The 20,616-nt window shown below is 51.8% G+C and overlaps 1 protein-coding gene across 1 annotated transcript in view; it reads left to right on the top strand.

Annotated features, from left to right (window-relative positions):
- Positions 1-769: 769 nt before the first annotated feature.
- Positions 770-20,616, top strand: part of BAHCC1 (BAH domain and coiled-coil containing 1) — a 71,966-nt gene continuing 52,119 nt past the window's right edge. The window contains 3 exon segments of the mRNA XM_032797136.2: positions 770-933; positions 4,624-4,767; positions 4,770-4,914. Of these exon segments, the coding sequence (XP_032653027.2) occupies positions 4,738-4,767; positions 4,770-4,914 (175 nt within the window). The 5' untranslated portion in view covers positions 770-933; positions 4,624-4,737.

Raw genomic sequence — 20,616 nt, 5'->3', positions numbered from 1 at the left:
CGGCTTCTCCAGGAAAAAAAGCCCAGCAGGGGCCTGTTGAGAGATCGGGCAGGATGCAAGTGCCGGGGAAGAGAATTGGCAGGTCGGTGTCCCACTTCTGCAGCCCCCGCTCTTTCTGCAGCCGTTCCCGTATTGTCCAATCCGCCTCCAGTCCAGGCCCGGAGACACAGCGTGCACGGGGCCCCTCGGGAGACTGCAGCACTTCCGTACGCAAAGGGATGCTCGGTTTGGTGCAACGCCCACGTCCCCAGCCCAGTCCACAACCCCCCATATCGGACTGCGCAGGAGCTCCGTGCCATCTGGTGCGGTCACCCCAGGCACGGTCCAGTCCAGCAAAGCGAAGGCGAAAATAAAACTCCCTGCCCAGCCGCTCGGAGTGCGTGTGGGCTGGAGCAGCTCCCTGGAAGAGCGCAGCGCCCCCCCTTCCCTCCACCTCCAAACACCCCCCCCCCCGCCTTTGCCGTGCATCCCCATTCACCAAGCAAGCAGGGACGGGAGCTGCGCAAGGGCAGCTGCGCAGCTGCAAGGCTTGAATTAGGCGCCATTGGGCTGAGTAGTAGCCCTGCTGCTCTCTGATTGGCAGCTCGCTGGCCCCGCGCCAGCCTATTGGGAGGCCTGTTTACGCAGAGAGAGTGGCACGAGCTTATTACCGTGGAGGGCCAGGCGTCCAATCAGCGAGCCTGCTCACCCTGGGTGAGTGGCACGAGCTTATTAGTATGCAGGGAGAGTTGCTTGTAGGACTGAGCTGCGGGCTGGGGAGCTGCTGAGGCTGGAAGGAACCCACTATAGGGTCCTTTCCCTTCTGCAAGAGCAGCCAGTGCATTTAACAGTGCAACAGTCAGCACAGTGCAAATACCAATAGGAATACAATACAAAGTCCCATTTACTGATTTAATTGTATTGCATTCACTGTGTGCAAGGAACATACCTCCAGTAAGTAACTGCAATTATATTTTTGTTTGCTTTTAAAAAATGCTTTATTATTTTTTTAGAATTAAAATAAAATCCAGGATTGTAAATTTTTTTTTTTTTTGCATAGTGAGAACTTTTGGTGGTTGAAAATACCATGTTGCTATTCTTTTTCTTTTGAGAACATTCTGTAGTTCTGTGTAATGTTACATCTGTAAAAATTTGAATAGCAGTGTTTTGCTTGGAAGTGTTTATAACACATATCAATTGAAAATAATAATAATACTAAAAAAGACATGTTGGAATACGCTACACTTAGCACCTCCAATGAAAAGAAATGCTACAGGGCATTTTTTTTAATGGTTACAGTAAATTGCTCTCTATACCCCTGGAAATTTGTAGCTAGCGCCGGGCAGCACCAACAAAAACACAATTGTTTGCAAATTTCCTAATGCAATTCTAAGGTTTTTAAAATGCAGCCATGAATGGTGCTTTGCAAGGAAAAACAAACAGAGCTATTGTAGCACTTTAAAAAAGGCAATGGATGCAAATTTGCAGCCTTTCTGTTTTAAAAATGAAATAATAGGTGGTTGGAGGAGAGGTTTAGCTTTGCATCGAACGCCGAGGAGTCCTTTCTTTCTCTCCCAGCGCATTTGTTAAATTTGAATAGAGGACAAATCTGAACTGGGAAAAAAAATCCAAAGGAAAAACGCAACCAAAACAGAATTAGGTTTGGGGGAAGGTGCAACTTGAGGCTGTTGATTTTTATTATGGTCACACGGACTTTGCATGTTAATTAGTAGATTTTAAATGAAGATTGAGTTGGAGAACGGGGGAGAAAATCCGGCTTTTTTTGAACCTTCGGGCTCGGTAGGTTTTGTTGTTGGTCGCAGGGAGGCCGGCTCGTTGCAAATCTGCCTGCGGTTGATGGCCGTGGCGGTTGTTGTCTCCTCTCTTCCCCGGGTCCTGGGGTATCTCCTCTAACCGGGAAACTGCTTTTTGTTTGTTTGTTTAATTTTCGTTTTGAAACGCAAGCGGCTGGAGCCCGGGGGAGGTTTTTGTTGGACAAATGCACAACCGAGGGATGCACGGCTCGAAAATGCGCCTCTTTTCCGAGGAGCTGGGCTTCCCCCTCGGTGCAAAGAGGGTTGCAAAGCTCCGCTAGAAAGCAGGGGAAAGCCTCGGGGTGAGGAGGAAAACATCCGCTCGGCGGCCAGCCGGCCCCAACCCCGGCCCTCGCTGGGCCTGCCGCGAGGCCGATCCCCGCAGCTCCCCGGCGGAGAGCGATCGCGGCTGGGCTGGGGCAGCCGCTCGCCCCGCGAGCCGCCCCCAGCTTCTCCGGATGGCGAGCGGAGGGGAGGAGGCCGGGAAACCGATCCCGGCCGGGTGCAGGAGGGCGGCAGTCCGGGCGCAGCGCGTCCGCGGCGAGCGGGGCTGGGCCGGGCCGGGCGGAACCGCTGGTGCCCGCCTGGGCCGGGGCGGACTCGGGGCCGCTTGCGGCGGAGTCTTTGCTCCCACCGTCTCCCCGCGGTTTGTTTTTCTGCGCTTCCCGCTCCATGTCCTTCCTCGCATTGTTCCAGCCGCGGCGCGCTCGGGAGCGGCCCGCGGCTGCGGGGAGCCAGGCGGAAGGCGAGATTTGGGGGGCTGGGGAGGGGATTTGGTGACTGGGGTTTGGAGATTGGGGCCTGTTGGGGGAGGGGGGGATTTACCGAGACCCCGCCGGTCTCCGGCAGAGGAACAGCGGCTGGGAATAGAGGCGTGTAACCCTCGGCCGCCGCCCGCTCCACCCTGGCCTGCAAACAGGACACGATCCGTACAAATAATAAAAATCATAATTCCATTGTGCAAACAAAGCCGTGAGCGGGCCGCGGGGCGGGGTGTCCAGCCCCCGCGCCTGCAACTGCTCCCGGGACTTTCCTGCTCAGCCAGGCCCCGGCCGGATTGTAAGCCGTGTATTCAGCTGTAAAAAATCTGACCCCGAGATGAATCAGAGAGTGGGAATCTTTCCTTCTGCAAAACAGCCTTTCCCCTCCGCGTTGCTATGTGAAGCCATTCGCCCCGCCAGGCTGCTGGAACTGCGAACTGAGCTTTGTCTTGCAGGCTGCAATTTTTCCCCCTGTGAATTTCATATCTAGATATTGCTTTGAAGTGGGTGTTTTCCTATATTCTCTCCCAGACCCATTTCCGCTGCTTTTTAGGTGATTTCGGCTGACTGCTGAGAAAAAAACCCCTTCCGTAAGGTTCTTGCAAAGCGAAGGATCCTTCCAGTAATTCCCTGTAATTGCAAAGTAGGAAATATTCGTTAGGCTAAAAGAGATAGATTATGATCTCAATAGGGGAGGAACCCCCCCCTTTGTATTAAGTTGTAAACCAAAGAGAGCTCATTGTGTTACTTCCAATTTATTTACAAAGCAAAAGCTCCCCATCTAAATATATATATAAAATACTTATCAGCTGTGCAAATATGTGTTCGCTTAATACATTGTGTTTTCGGTTGTAGATTAAATCAAACACAAAATAGTCTGCAAATACGACCCTGTAGGACTGGAAGCATTAAATACAGCAATTTCAAATGGTGTTCGCTAAATGAAAAACATCTTAATTGCTTGGTTGTTATGATCCGGGTTAAAAAAATACACTTTCTCCCCCCTGTAATGCTAACAATTAAGGGTGGCGACTCTAGGAGGCTCTTCTCTCCCTGGGCTCGGGGGGAGATGAAACGTTTGAAACGAGACCGATTGCAGGAGACGATGAGACATGCAAACCCGAGGGGCCGGGAGCAGTGGGGCTGGAACTCGAGCGGGCAGGAATTGTGGGGCCGCAGCAGAACAGAGGCGGTTTCCTCTCGGTGCCCCGGCCGTGCCTCTGCTTTGTGTGTATTTGTTTATCCCCGCACGCACGATGCCGGAGCAGGGAGCTGGGGGAATGCTCAGATGCTACCGATTCCTTTGCTTTCCCCACGTTTATGAAGCAAGGCCCCCCCCCACCCCCCAGTTCGGCCTGATGTTACAGGCTGGGCCCGGGCCAAGCAGCCCTGTGTGCAAACGGAGTGAATGCCCAGGACGCACCTTCCATAACTGGGCTGGGACCCGTGTCGAGAAGGATGTAAAGCCCCGGCCTTGCCCACCGAGGTGGCCGGAGGGAGAGACTGATTTCGGGGCCAGTGTCACCGATTCCGTCCTGGCTTTCCCGGGGCGTCATTGGAGACAATAGCGCAAATTCTCTCTCCAGTGGCAGCCCGGATCGGTGGGTGGGGAAAGCAGGCCCGACTCCTGCGGCAGGGAACTGACCCCCACCCCCCGGCACTGCCCGAAGGCAGAGCGGGAGAAGTGGCCCCGGCTCCCTGCGCCCGCCGAGCGGCCCAGCGCAGCGCTGGCTTGGCCACGGAGGCAGGAGCTCCGAGAAATCGCGTCTTCCCGAAGCGGGGGAGAATTTTGTTAAAACCCAGCCCCGTGAAAGGCCTGGCCGGGGGGCGGGGGATTTGCAGGTCTGGGGGCAGGTTTTGTCTCTCCCTCGCAGATGCAATTCACGTTTTGGATGAAATGCAGCTCTGCCCCGGGGCGGTTGCGCGCAGCGGGCCTGCGCGGGTTCTGTATTTTTAAAACCCTCCCGTGCCCCCATCAAGGCAGCGGCTCTGTACCCAGCGCGAGCGGGGATTTCTCCCGGCCCCCGGGCGGGCTGCAGCCGGTCTCACGCTCTCTCCCCCCTCTGCAGAGGATGAGCCGGGACGCCAGGAGAAGACGCGGGGCCCGAGCCCGCCGGAGCCCCGAAGGAGGAGCGCTGCCCCGCTGAGGAGCCGCCTCCGGGCTGCGTGCAGCGGGCCCCGGCATGGACGGCCGCGAGTTCGCGCCCCCGCCTCACACCTCCTCGCCGAGCGCAGCAGCGTGGGTCACCGCAGCAGCGCCGGCCGCCTGGCCGCGTCCGGCCACAGCCCCGGGCAGCACCCGGGCCACTTCCCGCCGGGCAAGTTCTTCCCCGCGCCCATCTCCATGGCGGCGCACACAGGTCAGTGGGGCCCGGCTCCGCGGCGGGGGGCTGGAGCGGGAGCTGAGCTTTGCAGCTGGGGGCGAGACGCCGTTCTCCCCCTTCTCACCGCAGCGACAGGAGAAAACCCCCAGCCGCAAGCCTTCTCTGCCCGGGGAAACCCCCGCTGAAGGAACAGCCTGCTCCGTGGGGCCGGCTGGGGCCTGGCAGGTGAGGGGCAGTGTTCAGGGGGCTGGTGGGGTAGGACTAGAAAATCCTATTTCTAGATAAAGCCCTGAAGTGGCAGGGTGCGAAGGGGGTTGCAGGGCGCGCAATAGCTTTAACAAGTGCCTGCGGGACCCTGCTCGAGGCAAGAAAAATAGAGCCGGTTAGATGCAATAGGGTCTTGGGAGATCATCTGCAGCGCCCTTTTAATCAACCGAGGCTTCAGAGCCGCCTGCAGCCGGAGAGGGGTGGGGGAAATCTACCAGGTACCGACTAGCTGCATGCTTAATATTAAACAAAACTATCAGCCGCTCAGTTATATCATGAGCAGCTCAGGGGCTCTGTGGCAGTGAGGTGCGGATTCACGTCTTCAGTCTGGTGCATGGCAAAGGGGCGGGGGTCAGTCCCCGCTCTAGTGCTGTGTCAGCCTGAGAAAGGAGGAAGGGAGAATGGAAGGGAGGCTTCAGGATTTGGCCCTCGCAGTTTGGCTTTGCTTCTGAGTTTTGTGGACTCCTTGGGTTTCCAGAGGGTTGATCCACGGCGGGACTGGATTTTAAAGTGAGCTTCTGCTGTGTGCGAAATGAAGGATTGGAGTTAGAAATCTTATTTCCTCCGGATTTACTCTGCAGATGTATTTGCAAGTGGGAATGGTGGAATTCTGATGGGCTCCCCTCAGCTGCCTCCATATGAACCCACGAGTGAATATATTTTTGTCCTCAGAAGTTTTTGTGCCCAGCCTGCTGGATTTGAAAGCTGTTAGCTGTTCTTTAATGACAAGAAGGCAGGGCTGTGGGGAGCGTGCAGTGTGTATATGTGAGATATATTTATGGGTGTAAGGCTGCTCCTGCACAAGCACATAGCTGGCTCGATTTGTTTACAATTTGCTTTAAACATCAGAGGAAATGTTTTGCAGTTTTTTGAAACTCAGCAGTAAGAGTTATTATTGCTAACTTGATGAACTGTGAATACTAATAAAATTATATCTGCTTTAATGGGATTACAATTAGTGTGTGGATTAAAAAGGACGACATGAGATGGACTAGAATGGAGAATTGTCATCTGGGAGCGCAGTCAAAAGACGACCGTAAATTTCCTAAAAAGAAAAAAATGACACACACAAATTGCATAATTACTAATGGGCTTTTAGCATGATGAGATGAAAAAAAGTGCCACTAACAAACACAATGATCTAGACATACTTATTTTTAAATGTGCTGGATTTGAAATAATCACATCATATATTTGTAGAATTTTCCCTGGATAAAATGTGTATTTCCTCTTACTATTTTCTCCCTTCTCCTTCCTTTTCTTCAAAGTAAAATGGCACTATGCTAATTGCAGTTCAGCCTTTCAGAAACAGTTGCTCCCAAATGACACCAAGGTTTATTTTAAAATACAAAGCTGGACAAACAGGGCAAATAGTCAGATTTGTGTTTAAATGGTGTTTCTTCTGTACTCCTGGGTTAGTGCCCCTAGTTCAGACAGTGCCCCATCCCGCTTCAGAGAAGGTTTGATCCAAAGCCCCACGTCGTCTTCCCTGGATCAAGCACATAGTCACTCATGTAGCTCAGAGAAACCCTCTTTCTAAAGTCCTCAGCGTTGTGTTTAAGTCTCATTGGGGAATTCGGGGGAGATGAGGAAATTTGCAGGTAAGCAAATTGCTGATTCCTGTAGAATAAATTATTGATGGTATCTTGACACTGAGTATTTAATTATAATACAGGGAACGACCTCACAAGGACCAGAGGCCACTGAATAGGAATATACTGACTAGACTGGATGGAGCTTTGCCAATTTTTTTTTAATCTGAAAAAGGTTATTAACGTCTCTTAACCCCCTGCTCCCAGCCTTTAAACATACACACATGGGATGGCTCAGGAAGGGTGACGAGCAAAACCTGAACTGACGGAATTGCTTTGACTCCTTCAATTTTTCAGGTTGAGATTTGGATAAAAATTGAAATGTACGGCTCGGAAGGCCCCCAGATGAGACAGAGCCATTGGGGGTCTATTGGTTCTAATAAGAGAAGCGCTGCTCAGAACGAGCGTTGGTTTCACGTCCAGTCATTCTTCCAGTCAGGCAAAATTCCAGAAGGCGCACATAGTTGATCGAGCATTTATTGTAACACTCCCGTTGCTGTGGAATTCTCTCCCCACAGAAAGCTTCCCTCTCCCCCCTCAAACTGTACTTTTTTTTTTTTTAGTCAGCTGCAAAGACCTTGATTTTGAAGTTAGCTTTTAATGTTTCACAAATTGTTTTTCTTAAAACGGAGTGCTGATAGCTTTATAATCCGGCTGTAGAAATTTTATGGTAAAGTGCTGTTATAGTAACCTTGTCACAAAAGGTGCAATTAAAATGTTTTGTAGCGTTATTTTTAGAGCAGTGGTAGATTTTTTTGTCTCTAATGCAGATGGTCCAAAGTCAAAGCTGTGAAAGTTGAGAGAGGAGAGAGAGGAGCAGGGTTATTTAGCAATCCTGCTGCCTCAAGCTGCTGAAATTTCAACATTGCTGTAGACTCTTATTTAGTAAGAGAGACATTTTTATCTTTTAGGGAAACCTCCAAATATAAACATTGTCTCTCTCTCCCCTGCCGCCCCTCCAAGGTAGCTGCGTCTTTCAACGTTTTAGCTTGAATGGAAATGACAATAAGAAATAATCTGTGAACTGCTGCAGCTAGAAACACAAATATAATCATCATACTAATTAATAAAGATTAATAGTAATCAGGATCGGCAGCCGTCTCTAGCAGGGACCACAAAGGGCTGCAAGCCGAGAATTTCTGGTGGAGTACGTCCATCTTTTACTCCACCACCGTCCAAGCCCTGAAACTTGCAAGGAATAATATAGATTTAGTTATCGTTAAATCCAGTAATTTCCTGGTGAGACAAGCCCTGTAAAGGGGTTTCCCCCCACTGCCTTTCCTGTTCTTCTGTTTTTAAAAGAAAATACATTTTAGTAAATACCTCATTAACTGCATGACACCAGTGAGTGCTTTTGCAACACAGTTACCAGCATTAAATAGGTGCTAAAAGAGTTACTGTTCGAAGACATGTTCTAAAGACTCTAACTATCTTTACTTAGAAATGACAAGTAGCATGAGACATCAAAGGCAATGCACAGCTAACAGCTAGGAACTGCCAGGACTGAGCTTTTGCACAAGAACTGTACGATGTACATTGTTATGCAAGGCAGCTGCAGTTAACACACACACTGGGAAATTAAAGCTCAGTTTTGGAATGTGCATCTTTCCACTGGGAATTGCTACACCATCATGTCTAATTATTCCTATAAGAAGTGGAATTTTTCTATAGGACTAGCCATGCTGGGTGCCACTAATTTAGAGGCAGGCAGAGCCTTGGTGCAAATAGCGCATCCTAAGAAATGGACTCCAGCAATTCTTAGAAACCTGCCCAGCCTGGTGGGAGAGGCTGTGTGACATATGGAAGTCCAAATGCAAAGAAGTCTGTTAAAATAACATGTAGGAGTCTAAAAATACCCCTCCAGAAACTCACTTTAAAAAAAAAGCCAAACCCAACAACAGAAAGATCTAAAAATATTCCAGGCTTTGGCAAGGCCCATGAAGTTAAATAAATTATACAAGAGCCATTCATGGGAGAGTCTCCACTTTCTCTTACGGGAACATTGTTCAAGCTAATAAAAATTATAATTTACTAGCCACCGAGCTTTTCATGAGTCTAAATTTAATTGGTTGGGCTTCTGGAGTCCATCATTTCCTGCTGGATTAGTAGATTTGTATTGGAGTTTGTGACACGGCAGGGAATGAAAAAAGGCAGAATCATGAAATGCCGTATTTCTGGGCACAGGCAGGACAAGGGGACTTGCTTGCCCTGCGGCCTGTGCAGTGGTGGGGTTTTGGGAAGGGGCTGCTAGGAAGTGAGGATGCAATTTAGATGCTCCAGGCCTTTGGAACGCAACACGGTCATTTAAATTTGATAAATGATTGGACACCTTTAAGAGTATGTGTGAACAATCAAGATGCACTCCAGCAGGCGCATAGGATGTATGCTGTCAACTTACCTATGTCATTAGTGCAGGCTGTGAGCATAAATAATGGGAAGGCAGAGCTCCTCTGACTACCCTCCACTCCTCTGCTTGATACCCACAAAAGAGCCCTCTCACCTCCCTTCAAATTGGGGGGGCACGTCTGAGAGCATGCTATACCCCTGACCCCCCTGCTTTAGGACACTCTCCTCTTGTAGCTGCTGCCGGCAGAGAGCCTTCAAAATAGAAACACATTAAGGTTAATGGAGCCACCAAATGTGATCTTGGGAAAGCTGGGTGTAACCACTCCAGCTAGTTGTGGCTGGGTCTGTAATTTGGAGGGGAGAGAAACGTAGCCCAGTTGGTTGCAGGAAAGAGACATTGAAGCTCTCTTAGAATACCGTATGGTTACTTATTTAGCTGTTAACCTAATTTCATTCTTTTCTCGCTGCTGTTCCATGGCCTGGCGCTGAGTGCTTTGGAAACGTGGCTAACAGTAATGAACGATGATTAATAATTACTCTCTCCGATAAATAACCAAACAATATAGTGGGTTGGCTGCAGTAAACCGAAAAGGTGGAAAGACAGGCGCAGAACGGTAATTACAGCATCGGGCCGCATCCCCAACTGGTGCAAATCAGCGTAACTCCCCTGGAGGCAGGGAAGCTGCCCAGACTTACACACGGTGAGGAGAGGACCCATGTCTTGTCCACATCTGTTTTTTCCTTTGCTTTGGTACCGGCTGCCTCTCGGTCAGGGTTATCCAAAGTGCAATTCACAGGGCATGTGTGGTTGTCTGTCTGTAACATGGCTCCCTTCCCTGCTGCCCCTTCAAGCGTGGGACTACACATCCCAGAATACCTTGCAGATGGCTGGCTCCAAGGTTGTGGGTAACTTGGAGGATACGCAGAATATAAAATAAAAAGGGTTTGTGTTATTTTATTAAACCCATCATTCAAAGCTGGGCAGTTAGAGCAGCCAAATGCTTCGCTTTGCATCTGGTTTTGGCACAAAGATCATGCAAATGAAAATGTCAGAGAATGTTCTCCAGCGCTGGCGCACAGGACTGGGAATCACGACCCCGAGCTCCATTTCCAGCTTTCTCACTTCCTTGCTCTCTGAGTCTTGTTCTGTGCCTCAGTTTCTTCACCTGTACAATGTGGAGACCACTTACTCACCTTTGTAAAGGGCGCTGAAATTCTCCAGTGCAAGTCACTAAACAAGAGCAAAGTATTATTAATGTTTGATAAGCACAGCATTGTGTTCTGGGAAGTTGCCTGTGTGACTTCTGATACGTCAGAGTTTGGATGCTTGACATTTCTTATTTCTGGTGCAATTATAGAGAGAACCAAACGGAACAGAATAGTTTTTGTCCTTCGGAGCTTATAGGGGCATATTTTAATTTTCCTGCCTACCTCCCATTAAAGTCACTGAAAATCCCTCATGGAACATACCCTGGAATATAGAACAGATTTTCTATAAAAGTCACTTTGTTCCACAATTAAAATCCTACGAAGGAACTGAAAGATTATCGCTGAATCAATATGAGAAGCCTGCCAGAGCCCATCCTGGTCCGGGAAAGAGTCCTGCCTTCGTAGCAAACTAGCCTCATCAAAGTTATCCTGGTGTAAATCTGCAGCTTCACACTGGTCTAGCAGTCGGGTAGCTCTTGGCCCGGGACCTTGAATCTCATGTGGTGCTCAGACACCAGGGTGGAAATGCCCATAAATAAATGAAATAAGGGAAAGAAGTGGAAAACTTCAACAAAGAGGTTCTGTGAACTTGATACTTTACACAGAGTCTAAATTTTTGCCCTTGTGACATTTTTATAGGCTAATATATAGGTTAGCTGGTGTAGTGCCATTTGTCACCGCAGCAAAGGTCTCTATTCGTTGCAATATATACTAATACTGTACCCTGCGAGCAGCAGCCGGGAAGGGATTTTACATAAGGCGGGAGCAGGCCAAACATTGCTGGGTAGCCAAAGAAGCCCTGGAGCCCTGCTGTGACGTGATCCTGGTGATTTCTGGTTTTCAATCAGGCCCCATCGTGTGTCACATACGAGCCCTCAGGGCCCAAGTTGGCAGCATCTCCTGCTCCAGTTTGTTCTCACTGCAGCTGTCTCAGTGGATTAAAGTCCTGGCTGGGATCGGTCCGAACACTTAATTTTTATCCGGCATTCCCGAGAAAGGGATGGGTCAGAAACAGGTGGGGCCGTGTTTTCTTTTTTAAATGGACTGGAGATTGTTTCTCTAATTTCCTAAGACCTTGAAAGCAGCCGAATCCACGTCACCGGAGGCTGGTGAATTGGGATCCAGGAGCCCTTGGTCGCACGCACACACATGTGCAGCTGTGTGTGTCTTCAGCAGCATCCGCCAAGCGTGAGAGAAGCAACGAAAACAAAGCTGGGTGGGAGAGAGAATGAGGAATGGATCTTGGGGCAAACCACCTTGCAACTGCCTTTTAATTGCTTTAAGATGGAATCTGACTCATTTAAAGTGTGTGTATGGATGGGGGGCCGGGTATACATCCAGCCCCAGTCACACCGCTTGGGCGCCGGGGAAGACGATAGCCTTCCATCTTCTCCAGGCATAGCCTGAGCAGGCGTGAGGATGTGGAGCTGCAGGGATCAGTTAGCTATCCATCACCCTAAACGGAGCCTTTTCTTCCTCCCCTCCATATCGCCTGTGCCAGCCCAGCCTCTCTGGAACATGCATTGCATTTTAAAAAGTAGGTGTCAAAGTTAAAACAGATTTTGAGATTAACTTGTCTACTCCTTATTAGTGACACTCCTTCTGAAGATTACTGAGGAAGGGAGGCGGGAGGGAAATGCACATGTGTCAGGGAGAAAAAAAGCAGAATACTAAGAAACCAAAATCTTGTGGAATTACACTTGAGTGGTTTCATCTCTTCATTAGCTAGTATTTGGATCTGGGCAGAGACAGATAGGCTGGGGCTAGACTAACTGTACAGCACATTTTATGATCTCACCTGTGGACACTAAGTGTCTCTAATAAATACTGTTATGATTGCCCCAAAATATGGAAATGAATGCTTGACACCGGGGTGCCAGAGCGGCCACGCTGTAACATGGAATTGGAGTCCTGTTTCAGGGACGTGAAGCTCTTTGATGTACTGAGGGATTTTTTTTTGGGGGGTGGGGGGAAGGGTATAAATTTGTTGTTCATCATGATGAAAGAGACATAAATATTCCAGCTGCCGGTGATGTCAGAGGGAGATCCTGTGAGTGATTGTGTGTGTCTGGGCATGAGAGAAAGCGAGAGAGAGATCCTGCGGGGAAGGGGGAAGTGTATATTAGGGGGAGAAAAATGTACCGTGCAAGTCACTGATCTCTGTTCCCAGGGACCTCATGGTGCTGAGCCCCTAAGATATGAACAAATATGCCCTTCACCTGACCAACTTGGTGTCCCAGGGATGCATACAGGGGAAGGGGAATCTGGAGCTGTGAGCACCGAAGTTTAAACAGGCAGCTTCAGAATGGAACCAGGGGAGGAGACAGGGCTGGGCTGGGCAAACCAACTTGTGTTAAATGCACTTCCTGTAAATGCTGATAGATTGTTTTGGAAAGACCCGTGGAGCGCACAGCGCAGGCAGAACGTGCAAGTGAGACCAGAGCATGGAATCCCGGGAAACCTTCTTACAAACCTTGAGATTAGGAAGCGTTTTTAAAACAGGGGTCTTCCACGGCGGGTTTGCAAGCCCTGGTCCAACTCCTCCCATATCAGATATGGAGGGAGGCGTTGGCTCCATCACTGGCAGGGGAATTGCCCCAAGCCCCCTCCCCAAAGCAGCTCTACCAGTATCTTGCGAGGTCTCTGGGCAGGCAGGTGCCTTGCCTCAGGCAGAGCTCCCCCATGCAAAGCCGATGTGGAGGGCACAGGAATGCCAAGATCACGGTGCCCAGACCCGTTTGGGAACGCGCTACTCAGGTGCTGCTGGGAGCTGAGCAAGGTACCTCCAGCCAACAGCAAGGCCAATAATACCAGTGTGATGAATGTGGGGTTCTCTGCCCTCCAGTGCATCTCATGTTCTCCTCGGGGTACTGCTCCCCTTACGGAGCCTTGGGGAGTCAACAGAGACAAGTCAGCAAGCTGCATCCAGCCTAAACAGAGTGCGAAACGCACAGGGCGTCTGACAGCAAACGCTGGCCTGCATCTCAATATCCAGCAGAAGGGAGGGTGGCACCAGTGGTAGGGTCTCCGAAGGCCGGGGCCGTGCGCTGATGGCTACAGAAAGTGATGGCAGCAAAGCGTTAAAATAGCAGGATTTGGCTACTAGGTGACTCTGCAAAGATTCACACAGGCTTCAAAGGGTGAGCTCCCCCCCCTGCGTTCGGTGCGTGTGTGCGAATACACCATCCTCCAAGAATGGGACTATGGGGCTGGTTTCTTTTTCATCCACTCTGTAAATACAATAAAACAGATGGGCCCAGAGTTGCAAACTGAGCTCCCTTCTGCCCTGGCTGCACTGTACTCCCAGGTCGGGACGTGGGAATCCCTCTGGACTGGAGAAGAGCCGATCCCAGAAGCTCAGACCCCGATTTCCCCTTCCCTCCCTTCTGGGCCTCAGACTGGTTCTCCCCATCACAGCTCATCAGACCAAGGGTGGGAACCTCCTGTCTCTCCCTACCCCTGCCTGGACCTTGATCCACCTCTTGCCTTCCCAGGCCCGTTTGGTCCCTCAGGCTGGGAATGGAAGCGGGGGGGTCCCACGAACAGCCCTGGGGACACATCCAGCCCCTGGATCAGACAAAAGCAGCTTGGTCCAAGCTTTGGGGACCCACCTGAGCTCCTGGCTGGTCTCTGCTTGCGCCCAGATTTCTTAACCTGCCTCAGTGCCTGGAGGTGGGGGCTGGGCCTTGTGCTAATCCGGCTGCTGGTTGTGGGATGCACACAGAGCAGGGAGCATGGGAGCGACACTGGGGGAGGCCGGGGAGCCCCTCACAAGCTAGCAGGAGTTCCAAGGGAGAAACAGCTTGTGGGGCCCAGGCAGGGCCGTCACTCGCGGGCCTGAGGGGAAACATACTGAACCCGAGTGCAGCTGGGCGGTGTTAGAGCTTCGAGTCCAGTGGGCCATTGACTTCACTGGGATCAAGTGTTCCCCCTTAAGGCCTCCTCCTCCATGCCTGGGAAGGTGGGTGCAGGGGGTTGGCAGGGGACAGACCCCTCCCTCCCACCAGGCAGCTGAGATGCCCCTTCAGGGTCCAGAGCCTGTGGCCCCTTCCCTGGTTAGCTCCCCAATCCCTTCCCTGGCCAGACCGATTTGGGGTCCCCAGGCTGCTGCAGGTGGGTGAATTGCAGCCTTTGGGCTGGGCAGCCTGTACCCATGCTGGTGAGCCTGCCCCACTGGCAGGGAGTCGGGGCTCAGCACTCTGGCTGAGGCAGGACCACAGCTGTGTAAAAGAACTAATCTCCAGGGGCAGCCGGGAGGGAAACACCACGGGGAGCTGGCTCGATAAACAAAGACTTTCCACAGACCAGGCCAACGCCCCTCCTGCAAAGAGCTGAGGCCTCTGCAGCTGAGAGCCAGCAGCTCCAGGGACAGGCCCAGCTAGCGGGAGGTGCAGTGCAGCCAGGAGCCCTGTGTTCTTTATTCCAGCTCTGCCAATGCCCTGCTGTGTGACCATGGTCAAGTCACTTCCCCTCTCAGAGCTGCTGTTTCCCCGTCTCTAAAGTGAGGATGATAAAACTCAGCTTCCTTTGAGAGCGCAGATAAACAGTACCATGCACACCTCTTTCAGCCTCCTCTGAGGTGGACAGAGATGCCAGCGGGCATCAGGCCACGTGCCGTGCAAGCTGAGCCGCATGTTATCAGAACCCCCTCTTGGAAGCAACCAGACTTAGCCAAATCCCAGCACGTGTGTATGGCCTGGATCAAAACCCAGCTGTTAAATTTCTTTCTTTTTAGGGTAACTCAGAAATCCATCATCAGATAGCAGGGTGAAGAAGCTCTGCTCTTGAAGCTGGAGTGGGATTCACCGAGTAAAACCAATATTTATGTTAGCGGGGCTTGGCGCTGGCCTCCTGATACGCTGTGCTTTATTGCTTACACTCTGGTTTGGGAATTTTTGTGTTGTTGCTTTGCTCTGGGCCCGCTCTGCCTTCTTGCCCTTGATGGGGATTTTATATATTTGAAACACTCTGAGAACTTAGTGGAGCAATTCCAGGGGCTGGTTCTCAGCCCTGAAGACAGCAGCTCATCGGCAAAGGCCCTTTGGATTTACCCAGGGTGCAGCGTGCAGCCTCCTGCTTGTGTTCCAGAAATGCGGGGAGCCAAGCAGGCTGGCAGGAGCGATTTCCCAGCCCCAGTTTGGATGTGAGAAGCTCCAGGTGTGATTCTCCCCACCCGGCCCGGTTGTGCCCACTTTGCTTCGCACCTGGCCAAAGTGAGGGTGAAGCCGCTCAGCTCAGAACCGTGCATTTGCCACCCCGTGTGGGGGGCGAATGTTGACACAAGGGATCAGGCGAGAGAAGCGCGGCCAAGAGCCAAAGCAGCGATGGAAGATTCGCATATGGGGCCAGGTGCCCAAGAAGCTCCGGGTGGTCTGGGATTGGACTCAGTTCCCAGGGTTTCTTGGCTGCGATGACTATTCAAGTAGCACCTGGCTTTGTAAGTAGCCCAGGGGCTAGTGGAGGCAGCACCCAAGAGATCCCTGAGCTGCCCTGGTTCACAAAGCTGCCCCGATTCCAGTCGGCCAGGTATGCTGTCTGTTCCAGGCACCCTGCACTCCCTTGCAGCCAGGGAGAGCTGTGCATCCCCCGACTCCCAGGGTGCACCTGCCCCTGGCCGTCCAGCACAGATGCTTCCTGACCCCATTATGGAGATATCCGAGCACCTCACTGTCTTGATGGATTCTTCCTCCCTATGCAGCAAGGTCAGAGAGTTAGAGATTAAGGTCCCATTGGCACTCTGGCAGAGCAGGGATTTGAACCAGAGTCTGCCACGTTCCAGGCTAATGGGATCACTGGTGCTGCGATTGTGGCCATGGAAGGGGAGAGGGGTGTGACCAGTGGGTCATTGCCAGTCTAGACCCACGTCTGCAGCAGCTTGTGTCATGTTGCTTCCCACTGGCACCTTTCTGCTGGTGCTGGAGTGCCTTCAGAGTGATGCAGTGGGATGATGGGGGAGCTCTGGAGGGGCTTGCTTTGGTGCCTGTGTTTGTCTGGCTTTCTAAGCACTGGGACGTGAAGTGGCACTGATCAGAACCGCTCCTCCGTTCTCTCTCTCAGGCAAAAGGCGACAGATTGCAAGTGGCACTTACACCGTAGAAAGTAGCTTGTGATTACCCATTGGATAACATTTTAATTGTGCGTCTGGCACTCTGTCAAGCTAATTTGAACTGCATTTCAATATTACAGCATTTATTTAGTGCCACAACAATATGGATTAATCTTAAATTATAACACTCAGAAAATTATATTACACTTATTTCCTATTTGCCAAATATTTAAAGGGGCAGCGTCAGGTTAAAAATCTCGTCTGAAGGGAAAAACAAAGGAAACTCACGTGCCGGGTCTGGATAATGCTTTAGATTAGTGCAAGGGAAGGACTTGAAAAGACTGCCCTTACTGACGCTGTTTGCTGGTTCCCTTTGCATCTCCGGCCTTTGAGGCGGAGTTATCCAGCTCTTATTTCCTAACTAGGGTCAGTGTTGGGTCTCCTGCCTGGACGCTGCTCAGTGGGGCAGAGAGCAGTTACTGCAGAAGGGTTGGGGTTTAGCTTGAGATGTGAACTGGGTTTCATTGTTATTAAAAAAATAATAAAATCAGGTGATCGTTGATTTCTCTTGATGCCAGTTTTTGTTTTTTGTTTTTTTTTGAGGGGAGGGGCAAATCTTTTCATATAAACCCTCGGTGTCTGGTGTAAATGGCTGGGGCCGAGTGGAGCTTGAGCTGTTCTGGGAGCAGCTTTGAGTGACAAATCCGGTGTTTCTCAGTCCAAAGGTTTGGTCCTAAGAGCAGACAGGGGATGGAGGGAGTCCTCTTCCCCCTCCTCGGTGTTCATGGATCACTCTCATATCAGTGTGAACGTGGCTACACCTGAGGGGCGAGTGCCCAAGTAGAGATGGGATGGGGGGCAAGAGCAGCCTCTCTCTCTTTCTCTCCTGTCTTTCCTGGAGCAATGGACACATGCACAGCAGTGAGGAGCGAAGGTGTGTGTGTGCGTGTGCGTGCGCAGAACTGCATTCCCTATCCCCTGTTTCCTTTCCTGGAGTTTCTTTTAGGAAGCCAGGTTTAGCATTTGTGGAGATATGCACCTTGTCCCCTGTGAACAAACCTCCCATGAGCTGACCCCACGAAACAGGTCTGAAAATCCATCCAGTCCTCTGCACAACTCTGAAGGGCGAGCCGGGCACAGACGTTGCAGCCTGTAAAGTAGGGAGAATGCTGCATTTCCAGGTACCGGGATACTCTGTGTTTGACAAATACCCAGCGCTCTGAGTGGAAGGCACAGGGGAGCAGGGGGAGTGAGCTCAGGCCCCCCAGCCTGCATGTGTTCTGCAGCCACCCTGCTGTTCTCCACCCCACAGCTGTTTGATGGCCCCTGTGTGAAATGAACTGCTGGCTTCAGCCCTTTCCTGAGGGGGCAGGTGCCCAGATCACAGAAACACCAGGAGCAGAGGTGCTAATTGGTCCCTGTGCTGCCAGGCCAAGGGCTCAGAGGGAGGAGGGGTTTCTGCAGGTCAGAGCTGTGCTGCGCAGGTGGTGGTGGTAGTGCTGTGTATAGGGGGAGCTGAGACTTTCTTTGCCTCTGCCTGTGGATAAATAAAGTGGATTCCCCAGGGCTGCCCCCTTGGAATCTCTCCAGTGGGGAAGGGACCAGGGGAGAAGTAGCCAGGGTGCTAGTGCCTGGATGGCTCCGATGGCCAGGGAAAGTGGACACCATTCCCGAGTTCCCGCTCTATCGCTGGAACCAGTGTGTGAGGTGCTCCTGGCCCCGGCGCTGGGGTGTCCTGCAGGCAGAGCACTGGCCGTGGCTTTCCCAGAGCCACAGAGATTCTGCAGGCAGCGTCGGCCCTAGTCTGCTGTGCCAAGCCCCCCACCCCATGGTGGTGACTGAGCAGGTGGCTCGCTCTGGCCCGGCCACACAGGGTCCCTGGAAGCACCGCGAGGGCCGGCACCCTGTGCCGTGGCTGATGGGTGGAGTGTTCTGCCCTCCCTGCCCGCTCTGGCTGCAGCAGGGCAAGGTGGGGTCAGGGCTGTTGAGGCGAGGCGGGGAGAGCAGCGCCATCCGCCCAGAGCCCACAGCTTGGCCCCAGCGCCAATTCATGAGCTGTAGTGACGGTCCTCCCCTTGCAGCACAGCCCAGCGCCTGCGGGGCCGTTCCCTCCTGGCGCCTAGAGCCTGGGAGGAACCTGCTCTCCTGGCCCGTCGTGCACAGCCCCAAGCTGGCTGTGAGGCTGGAGCCTGGCTGGGAGCACGTGCTACTGCTGAGTCGGGTCACGCGCTGTGCTGGGGCCGGACAAACATTCACTGGTATTGGTTACGCAAGGCTTTGTTTCTATAGGGCTTTGAGCAGTGGTTCTCAAAGCACTTTATGGAGCTGGGGGGGAGGGGGGGATGGGCGGAGTTGGTGCTATTAGCCTCCTGTTTGGGTGGGGAAACTGAGGCACAGAGTGGGACCGTGACTGCCTGAGGGCACACAAGAGCCGGGAGTAGAACCCACGAGTCCTGACTCCAAGGCTGCTCTGTGCCGGTGTAAAGGGCTGGAGGTTTGGAGAGATCCAGGGTCTGGAAGGCAGGTCCCACTGAATGCTTGGAGCTAGGCCAAGCCTTGGTCGTCCCTCGCACCATTGCCCCAGTGAAAATACTGGGGCACCTACCCCAAGCTGGGGACAAAAATGAGCAGCATTGTCCGGGAGTTTCTCCCCCCGTCCCTGCCACACAGCCAGCTCCGCCTGTTCCATATCAGCTGCCGTTCATTTGCCAGTCACAAACTGCCCCCGTCTCTCCCCAGTGCCGCTCCCAACTTTTCATTTTATTATTGTTATTATTTTGCCATAAATTAAGAAGCATAATCAATATTTGGAGAAGCCGGGATGGATTTATTTGATTTGCATAAATGGATGGAGTGGATGTTTAGCCGATATTTCAGCATGTCAGGGAGCTTTATGGGACAAATTGATTGATGAGGAAGATGGGGAAAGATTAGATTGGAAGGGGCAGGTTGCTGATACTTGTGAGGACCAGCCAGGGTGGGAGGGTGGGGGCTGCACATTAGTGGTGGGGGTTGGAATGCTACTTGGGTGCTAATTTGCATCCTTCGGCTTTCTGTTCTGGTTAGAGAACCTGCTAAATGGCTTGCAAATGAACAGACAGATTGCTGGGTTCGCCGGAGCAATTTTCACACGTTTTCAGGGCCAAAACTTTAACAAAACGGTCTCCATAAAATGTAACGTTGTCAACTTGGAACACCAGCTCCTGCCTTCGGTGGTAGGCGTCTCCCCCGGCTCTGCCTTTCTCAAGTGTTTTCTTTTGCAGTGGAAGGGGAATTAATTGCGTTTTCTTTGTTTGTTTTTCCCTATTTCCAGTGTAATCTACCAGTGTTTTATTGGTAACAATATATCTCTAGACTATAGCATTTTAACAGCAAACTGAACCTCAAATATTTTCTATGAGAGCATCTTCTCATTAGAATAACACCTGGTGCACCAGCTGCTTGTGTGGGAAATAAGCTGTATTATCCCTGAAATATGGGGAAACTGAGGCACAGAGCAGCGACGTGATTCACTGAGGCCCACTGCGGGAGTTAGTATTAGAGCCGAGATTAGAAGTCAGTGACCTGGATATCAGTAAACGAGTATCGACCAGGGGAGAGGTGGCCCCCAGGTGCTCCTGGCTTGCAGGTATCCTGTCTCCCTCTGTCTCCTGTCTCTGGCATGTCAGGATCAGTAGTCTGTGTGTGAGAGTGGAACCCGCAGATTTCAAGAGAATAGTGGGAATCAGATGGAAAAGCACCAGAGTTAAATGCTCACGCTCCGGTTCCAGCCAGTCAGTCAGTTCCTGGGGCCGTTCACACCTCCCCGAGCCCTGGTGTCAGGCTCTCTGCAGACACCCAGGGCAGGATTGGGGCCATAGACTATTTGGGGTTGGCAGAGCGCGAGGGGCTGAGAGCATTGGCCAGCGTCAGACAGGCTGGTGTTGCCCAAAGCCTCCCGGCAGGCGGCCCAGGAGAGAACACGGGCTGCTCCCTGTCGGCTCCGGGGAACCCGGCCCTGTCCCAATGTTCTAAACCTGAAAGAGAAAAATGAGTAACTCGCTGCTCCCCCCGCTTCTCTGCTGGGGTTTGAGTCATGCTCTGGCATTTCTCTGGGGCAGCGACCCAGCCACATCGTCCCCGACAGGGAGGAGTCAGCCAGCAGCCCATGCATGGGACTGAGAGCCAGAAATTCCCGAGGCCTAATCCTGAAGTTGCCACTGGGTGGTGGGGCCTCCTTGGGCAAGTCCCTGCCCTACCTTTTGCCTCGGTTTCCCTTTCCTGTTTCAGGGAGTTAAG

The sequence above is a fragment of the Chelonoidis abingdonii genome, chromosome 13 (genome assembly GCF_003597395.2).
Source record: "Chelonoidis abingdonii isolate Lonesome George chromosome 13, CheloAbing_2.0, whole genome shotgun sequence".
Classification (NCBI taxonomy): domain Eukaryota; kingdom Metazoa; phylum Chordata; order Testudines; family Testudinidae; genus Chelonoidis; species Chelonoidis abingdonii.
Note: the sequence above shows the minus strand (reverse complement) of the source record. Positions and strands in the feature narration are given on the sequence as shown.